Below are 9637 nucleotides of genomic sequence, written 5' to 3' on the forward strand. Positions count from 1 at the left end.
ACTGTGGGAAAAATTACCTAAGTCAAATTGCAGTAAGAAAGATAGAAAAGAAGGTGAGATAACTGTAATACACATACAACAGCTGCTGCAAGATTTTTCTCTTGATCCAGCAAGGACAGGACAAGATGCAGGATGTACTTAAAAACATCATAAAGCAAGAGACTTACACACCAGGTAAAGGAGAAGCCTGCACACACATATGTATACATACACATAAAGCGTTTAATGTTAAAGACAGGGGAACACTGGAATCAGCTGTTGGGGAGGATTTATTCCACCACTGCTCTCTCCATCACCCGCAAATTGCTATAAATAGGCGAGACAGCTGTCTGTCAGGACCAATTGGAAGCACCCAGCCCTGCCCTGGCAGCAGACTAGCTGATTTCTCACGCTCCCTCCCACCCTTCTCTGCTGCAGCCCAGTTTAGGTGCCCACACCAGCATGCGGGAGCAGACGGACATGCCATAGCATGAGGACCTCTGCTCCAAGCTCCTTGGAAGAGACTGCTCTGAAGAAGATGAACTTGAATCATCTTAGATCAGTCTCACCAGCTAATCTGGATCATGTGGGGTAACATGCCACTCCTTAAAGATGACTCCCTGATAGCCTGCAGAGTAAAACCACTGCTTCATGAAGGCTGTCAGCCCTAATGACACATGCTGGAGGCATCCTTCTGATGCTACCTTAACATCCTCGTTATCTATAAATCTGTTAATTGCTTAATCCAGAAAACACTACTTACATTTCCAAACTTGCCCAAGTGGGGTACAGCACCATACCCCTGAACTGCAGCCCTGAGGCATGCACACAGCTGCAACTCAATCCGATCTGCCATTCAGTGTAGTTCCTATAAAGTCGCAGCAAACCCAAATGATTCAGGAAAGCGGTTTCTTCCATTTCCACCTGACTTCTCTGCATGAACCTGAGCTCAGATTTTATATGCAACATTTTTAAAAGATACTATGAACATGCACTGATCAAACTCCAGGGCTTTGCATGTTTAGGGGCAATACCAGTGCTTTAAGCTCTGCAGGTCAGCTAAGGTCAGTTTTCCCCAGGACAGTTCAGATGTTTTCCTAATTGACTCCAGTTTTGACTTTGGCTCATTCCCCAGCGTCAGATTCTTTCCTTCCCCTGATGCTCATGGGTAAAAATAGTATGAAGCCACAAGCTACCTGAAAGGGCACAGTGCTCTTTCAAGCCACCACTCATGGATCAATGTGTCTTCACACCTTAGGAGAAAACCTTGAACACAGCAATCCCAAGGATAATTTCTGGAGTCTGCCACCTTTCTCAAAGAATTAAAATAATGGAGCAGAGCTCTCAAAATAAAAATAACCTCACACGGATAATAGCTACATTTTCTTCTCTTTTCTCCTGCATCAGGTTAAGCTGTACCTGACACATCTAAGCTCTAAAACAGGTTTCTCCCCTCTTGACTATGATTTATGGGTTTCCTTTGTTTTATTAGAACAAAGGTTTTTGAAGTCTCAGTTTCAGCTGGCATAAGATATTTCCAGCAATTCTGACAGAAAAAAAAATGTATTCTAAGCAAATTACTCTAAAGCCCTTAAGACACTGACACAAAAAAAGCAATGAATTCTTAAACAGAGTTAGCTAGGGGCTGATCTAGGATTTGAAATGAATTCCAGAAGCACTGATGGAGAAAAGCTAAACACGAAAACTAGCAAAGGTAAGTAGAGCAAGGAAGACGAAGGGTCTTTCCTACAGAGATCTTCCTTAAAGTAACTGAACACTTGTTACAGGACAGCTGAAGGAGAAAAGTGTGGTGAGGAAGAAATGGTAAAGATGGAATGAAATCTGCAGAAGTGGCAGCCAGCACCTGAACATCTCAGCTTGCTGGTGAGAAGCGGAGCCTGAAAAAGAAGAGCTTGCAACAGAATGACAATACACCATCAGGGCAGGGAGACAGGTATCTTAAGTGTAATTGCTTCAACTTATATACAGGATGAGGCAAAAGGCAGAAAAGCACAGAGTAAGACCAAAGGGAGGCAGCAAAATAAGACTGGGTACCATGTTAAACACAAACATGCTAGTAGCAAAGGATCTTGTTCTTAAGCAACTCTAAGACATACACACCAGCAACACAGATGTCTTGCCCTTATTCTTACTGCTAATAAAAAATGGAAGGGTAAAAAATTAAAAATAACTAAATCCTTCCAGTCAATCAGGAAAAGCACTGGTAAATCCTGCTTACAGAGGTCCTTCTGTGCTCCCCAGAGGTACATTTGCTCCCTTATTTCATTAAGTACTAGACTGATTGAATGAAAAGCTTCAGAACTGAGATGCCAATTGTTTTCAGATGCCCACTGCCCACAGATTCAGTCAGGAACGTTTGTGCTGAAGAACGTATCTGAGGCCATTTAATAACACACCAAATGGGTGTTTGGAACTACAAATACAGAATACAAGTTTTACATACGCATCAGTAACAGACCATTTTCTATAAACATAAAGCTTGCCACAAACTGTGAGGTTCAGTACCTCTCCTACATTAATGACTCATTTAGATTAGCCAGTGACTGCGCCAAGATTTATTTCAATTAATTGATTCAGTACATTATACCAATGCCCAGATTCTTAATTGCTTCCGTTGCCAGCTGGAAATCCTCAGAGTTTAAGTTATTGCTTACAAAGAGTAAACTTCATTAGACTTCTAAACTCAGTTAATTGTATTATTGAAGTATTCTTCACCAAAGCAGAACAGAGCAGCATTAGCTACTCCTGTCATACAGTTATTTAGATGAGATACATTCCACCAAAAACAGGCAGCAGGAGCTCCTGGAGGACAGCTGAGAAAACAAGACCAATACTCACCTGCAACAGGCAGCTATGCAGCAGGTTACAAGCAAATACAGATCAAATGTGAAGATCCACCAACCCACCTCCCATCTTAGGAAGACACAAAGTCTTTCCTATCTTGCATTATACAACCACTGTTTCTTACCTATATATCTTTTCAATCCTTGACTTCTCCTCTACCTTTGTGAGGGCTTCCTTACCCCAGTACTGGTTGCTGAGGCTGCATAAACCATATACTACAGAATCAGCCTGAAATACACTGGTTTCAGGCTGCACACCACAGTTGGAAACCACCCGAGAAGTCTTGGTTTACTTCATGCTAAGTAGTGGAAAGAGTAAGTTCACATACAGGCACCACCTTATTACTCACTTTCAGCAAGGTTCAACATCATCAGAAGTACAAGAATCTTTTTTTGACATAAGAAGTTTGCGTGTTTTTAAAATATTCATGAGAGATGCAGTGCTGCTCCTCACATGGCAGTAGAGAAGAGCTGGGGCATTTACACAAGGCTTTATGGAGATGATAATAAGAAATACAAGTCAGATAAGTCTTTTCCTTTTATTACTGCTCTTCCTCATCTTCTACTTACGTACCCCAAGCATAAGATTTTTCAACTGTTTCTTGATTCAGCCTATTACATCTTTAATGCCTTAAGTGTAAGGAAAAATAATTATAAGAAAATAAAAAGAGGCAGACATCTCTTATCTTAAAAGAAAACTTCACTGACAGCCTGCAGGAAAGTATCCCTTACTGCACTCCCTAACTCAAAGGGTGATGAAGTCTCGGCTTCATTAACAAACCTTCCACGGTTAGGCAGAATATTAGCAGGCACACATTCCTCGTTAGAGTAATCTGCTATCAGAGGTACAGTAATTCTCTGCGATGCCAAAGGAGCCACACTTAGGATCTGCTGGACCCCTCAGAGGCTAACTGCAGCACAGGAGAGCTTCATATCACAACAAAAGCAAAGTTGCTTCACAGGTATCTACCTGTGCCCTGGTTACATGTATTACATATTTACCTTTTATAACTAGTTCATTATACTTACTGCTACTTACTCCAATAACTCAGGATGTAGCTACCTGAATAACCCAAGATGTCATTACAAACATTTTGTATTCACCTACACTTATTCTTAAACTCTATTAAAAAATAATCACCTACTTCACATATTGTGAAAGACAAAGGAAATTCAGAGTTCCTCATCCCTCTCTTATTTAAACACAAAGTTAAAATACCTATTTGAAGGTCTTTTTAAAACTTCTGCAGGTGTCAGTATGAAGTATTTTCTACACCAAACATATCAATTTTGTTCCTCCTCTTATTCAACAGCTGTATGCCAAGTAATTAATTAAATGAATATCATAATCCTGGATGTGCTTCCATTTTAGTTGCCGACCTTATGGATTTATTTCATGGCTTATATAGGAAAGGAATACTTCAAAGTCTGTACAATTCTATTTAGTGCTTTACAGATTTATAAAAGACAAAGGAGACAGAGTAAGGAAAGAACAAAACCAAACAATAAGAGCAAGTCAATCTGTCCAGACTGATGAGGACTGGGGAGACCACAGACCCCACTACTCCAAAGAGGCTGCCTCTCTCTTCATTATCTGATTTCTATGAGTGCTCTCAGCTGAGCAAGGTCAAGCCTGGCCACAATGCCCAAGGGCCTCCAAGGACCAGCCAAGTACACCAGGAGCCAAAAAAAAAAAAAAAAAAATCACTCCTTGAAAACACCCCTGACCTACCACTCCACATACCATTAGGAGCTCTTTGCTGCATGAAGCACCTTCATCCTGATAAAAGGCAAAGCTAACAACTAACAATTTGGCTGTTTTAAAAGCAGGGGTGAACTTCCTACAGTAGAGAGATACTAACTCTCTCTGTATCTTCGGGACAGCTATGGTCCTACATGATGTCCTACCTACTTTACAATAATGCTGAAAATGTTTTAAATGCAAAAAACCCTGCTCCCTCCTTTCCTGCCTGAAAAGGAGTGTTATTCTGGCCATCCCTCAGAGGCATTCAGGTTCTATGGATAGAGGCACTATGTAAGAGCAGATTTTTAGCAACATGCAGCATAAGATGACACTGTGCTGGATCACAGTGTTTTTCCTCAGCCTGAGCAGGTATCAAGATTGGCTAGCTCTAGGAACAGTCATCGTCTTCCTCCTACTGCATTAAAACTAGAGCCTTCTAGCCACAATACATGTGAGAAGAGAGCCAGCAATAAGTCACCTAAATATTGGAACAAAAATAAGACTTTTAAGTGTCTTTTGTTTTAGCCTATTTTCAGACTTTAATTGCAGTCACAAGCTCAAGTGACACTGCTGGTGCCATTCTGCTCCCACATTTTGAGGGAAGAGAAGGCAGTCCTCTATTTATTTCAAATGTGGCATGGGCTCAGGGTTCAGTGAGTATCACCTCAGGCAAGCACAGATACCCCTTTTCTCCCCACAGTTATGGAAACAAGTTTAGAGCCTCATAGCTCTTAAGTAGGTGTCCTCAGGCTCTGGCCCTTAAAAACAATGTAAGTCCTGCCTGCAGCTACCTTACCACCAAGGGACAGACTACCCCCTTCTGCTCCTCTGATAAGTTTTATATATGAAGCAGTCAGCAGAACACAAAGAAAATCAGAGTAGCCTCCCCGGGCCAAGCGTGCTGTGCCTAGAATCCTTCCCAGAAGCTGAAAGCACCTTTTCACCCAGCTTGGTCAACCAAACTCTCTTTGCACACCACCATAGACTCATGTAGCACCACCAAGGGGAAGCCAGGCAGCAAACCACACCAAGGGCAAACAGGACATGTGAGGACAGCTACAGAGTAAAATTCTTCAGCTCTGAGCTTTTTCACATCTCTGATTACTCGCAGTAGCAAAGCAGCTCCCCAGGAAGTCACCAACAGCCATTCCTTCCATGCAGCAGCAGAAGGACAAGCAATAATGCTTCATAAATTCTCCCGCAGATCTTAAACCCATCTCCAAGTGCAGGACTAAAGCAGCATGAGGTCTTAAAAAAAAAAAAAAAAAAAAAGAAGAAAATTACCTCTGCCAAAGAAATCTGGCACTTGCCGTCGTTGCAGTCGCCCCTATGAAAGCCGCCACCATTAGCCTACGTCTGGTCCTGGGGTGATGTGCTGTCCCATGGTAACGCCGCGAAACAGCAGACAGCCCTGCCGCAACGGGAAGAAACCGAAGGCGAAACATCCTGTCAAGTAGAACAACACATCAGCAAAGCAACAGTTCCCAGCTATGGACTCTCAGTCTGACTGTCAACCAGAAATTTGTTTGCATTTTTTTCTAATATGAGAAGTTACAGAGAGTAACTGTCACAGATGTTTATTAGCTGTTTTGAAACAGGCATGTAACCTGCCTAATAAATAGCAAATTACAACTATTACCTATGGGCATACACCTGGCTGACATACTTTGCTGTCACATCCCAGTTACTTTCTCAGCTCTCTTACAGCGTTTTTCAAATTCCGCTTCAGCTTTTCCCCAGCACACTTCATTAAGAGGAAGTATGTGCACTCTCCTGCTCAAGAGCCGAGGCATGGAATATGCAGGTAGATCTTACAAGCAACTACAGCAAATAAGAAACATTTGACCAGAGGGAAAGACACAGCTGGATTTTAAAAGGCAAATTAAAGCAAATAACAAGCAAACCTATGAAACAAATCCCAACCCAGTCATTTCAGACTTCCCTTAAGAAACCCCTACTGTTCTTAAATCACTTTTTTAGCTAGCCTGGAGCAAACCAGTTATATTCAGGTACAAGGCAAATTTCAAAGTGTCAAAACTCATAAAATACAATCCATACCCTGTTACACACAATAGTACAGAGACAAATGGGAAACCAGAGCTACAAATCTAAACATTACAATGGAGAAATCTGAACAGCAAAAATGTCACCTTACCACACACACACACCAGCTACAGAAGACAAAGCCATTTTTGCTAGCTCACAAGATCAACGGTGAAGGGTAAATGTTGCCTCTAAAAAGAAAAGGTGCTGCACCTTATTTCTAACTGATACAAATTCAATCTTCTGATCATGGGGTCAGCCTTAAAAAAAGAAATTTGGAACAGAACAGCAAAAGAAATCCCAAGGCCAGCACTGGAAGTGGAGAGCAGGCGAGCAGTGGCCCTATTTCTTTTCATTTTCTTCCCCATTCTTGCTGTTTTATGCAAATATTCCCAGACAGCAGATAACTACAGAACATAAAGTCACATCTATTGGTTTCCTTTTGCTTTTGCAACATGAGATGCCACCGCACAGTTCTGCTAAACCATTAACTTCTAACAATGAGAATCTTGGGACCATTTTGTGCAAATGTATCTTAGTATCTTACATGTGTGATGTGCTACCCTATTTCAGCTGTAACGAGTTTAATATATTACTGCCATTTTCTGCCGAATAAAGCAACATGCAGCTCAGGATTTCATATGTGAACTTAGGGAGGGGAAGAGAGGAATAGAGAGGGAAGATGCACATAACATATTCAGCAGCTCATTTTGAGGGCCAGAGCTAAATATCTTTTAATGCAGGAGGTGATGGAGATGCATCTGAAGACTTCACAGCACGATCAAGAAATATGTGGCAAGGGGAAGGAAAGCATAGATAATGAAAAATTATTAGGAAATCCCTCACCAGTGATTCTTCATTATCAGATCTAAGGCTTTTGCACTGTCCTGGGACAAGAAAGATAGAATGGAGCACCAGCAGGTGATAGCAAGGTGGGATGGAGATGGCGATACTGCTCTTGCTGAGTAGAGCAAAGCCACAGAGTGCCAATCCCTCAGCATCCTGGTTTATGGGCACATACAACAAATTCTGCTGCTCACAGCCAGCATATCTGAAGAGCATCTGTTTTATATTCATCTGTGCATATTAAACTTTGTAGTTAGCTTTATCATTTTGTTTAATTTTAAACCTATTTATTTTTAAAGGAATGAAGCTTTAATGGAACACAGCCAGCCAACAGTGCTTATTCTCCAATCTTCTCCAGCTCCGAACAATAGAAGGTTGTTATGAAAAACAGCTCTTATTTAAAACTTAAAGTAATTTCCATCCTACACAAACCTGATACTCCCATTTCATCTCTAGGGATGAATTTATTACATACACAGAGAAAAATCCACATGTGTTATTTTCACCAAGAAGCTAACGGTTGCCCTTACTTGGGTTCCCCATCCTAATTACACCTTTATATGCACAAGATATAACGGATAAGGGAACTGTTGCCAATATAATTTAATCAGTCAAAATGAAAATCAAGTCCCACAGTGCTTACTTTTGAGCTTGAAGGGATTTTTACAACATTTCAGATTGTTGGCTTTCGTACTGCATAAATGTTTGCTCTGTCTGAGCCCTAAGAAACACTGTATTATCCACTTTGTCCAAGTAATCGCTATCCCTGATGCTGGAACATTCACCCAGACAGTGCTCACTTGTTAGCAATTGCCCAAGAGAGCTGAAAGCTGGTGCTCGCTTTCAAAAAGATTAAACATAAGCATCTTGCCTGAACTGCAGCAATGAAAAGCTTAACAACATGATCTGCAGTAGTATACTGAACAAAACTGAAAGAAAGCATAAAACTCCCAAGAACCGATGTGATTACAGCCTACAATAATAAACATCTATTTTTGCATGATTTAATGCAATTCTTTTTCTTTTTTTTTTTTTTTTTTAAAGAGGATACAACAAAGTAGCTCAGAGAGGGAAAATAAAAACCCCTTAACTCCAAAATACTGAAAATAAGGATCAAACATAGAAGTTATCATGATGCTCTAGCATTACAGCTACAAGGAAACTACAGATCATATTTCTGTTTCTAAGACCTAAGCTGGTCTTAAGTTCTTGCTCAAAACAGCGCTACAGTTACTTTCAGAGGTTGAATTAATATCCTTGGACAAAAGAAATAGTTGAAGCTTTTTTCCAGAAAAGAATGACAAACTGCTTTTATTTATGCCGTAAGACGTGTTTGGGGTGTGTTGTTGTTTTTGTTTGTTTGCTTGTTTTAAGCAGAAGAGTCAACCAACAGACTTGAAGATTTAAAAACTGAAGCTTTGTTAACTGTCTGCTCCACCATTAAATATGAGCTGCTCCACAAAACCCTAATCCTCAGAGCCCAAACATTCACAAAGCTAAAAATCACAACAAAAAAAATCCACCTCAACCCCTCACCAAAAGAGATCTGACAGCCAACCCTGGTACCTGGCACGTTCTGTCCTCTTTGACACCATATTTTGGTGTCCCAGCTCCATGGTTTAAGTTGTGTTTCTGTCCCTTCTGTGTTGCTGCAGCAGCTCTCATGGCCACCACGTAAAGGCTCATAGCCCTGCTCTGTGGATACATGCAGTTGGCAAGATGGAACAGCATAAAGCTTTATGTATTTGTAATTTAGCATTAAACATGTTAGTGTCTTTGACATCCAGGAAACCCACAAACCCATTAGGAAAGTACCGCTTCCCATCCAAGACACAACGGGCATCATTCAAACTGAGGACATCCGTATTCCTTAAGAAATGCAAAAATATTTCTACAACTACATACATTCTGTCTTGATGTGGCTATTTTATTTCCCCAAACAATTCATTAACCTGTTTTGCAAAGAAATTCATACAGGCTCTCTGCTTCTTCCCTCTGCGATGTCCAGAGCACCAGCAGTCTAGCCCTGGATTTCTTCAGTGCACATACAAACTGGCAGACCACAACTCTCTTGCATCCTTTTTCAGATACTGCAATACTTGTTTTTCTAGCACCCTAATTAACTGACAGTTTCAAGACTGAAAGCACTAAGTAGTCCAGC

At 41.0% G+C, this 9637-nt stretch overlaps 1 protein-coding gene across 1 annotated transcript in view; it reads right to left on the reverse strand.

Moving 5' to 3' along the window:
- Positions 1–6032, reverse strand: part of LOC104405177 (calcium uptake protein 1, mitochondrial-like) — a gene marked incomplete at its 3' end in the record, with an annotated part of 17210 nt that extends 11178 nt beyond the window's left edge. Inside the window, exon 1 of the mRNA XM_010013800.1 lies at positions 5872–6032. Coding sequence (XP_010012102.1) covers positions 5872–6032 — 161 coding nt within the window. The remainder of the gene's footprint in view (positions 1–5871) is intronic.
- Positions 6033–9637: the final 3605 nt, after the last annotated feature.

The sequence above is a fragment of the Nestor notabilis genome, unplaced genomic scaffold (genome assembly GCF_000696875.1).
Source record: "Nestor notabilis isolate BGI_N333 unplaced genomic scaffold, ASM69687v1 scaffold11234, whole genome shotgun sequence".
Classification (NCBI taxonomy): Eukaryota; Metazoa; Chordata; class Aves; order Psittaciformes; family Psittacidae; genus Nestor; species Nestor notabilis.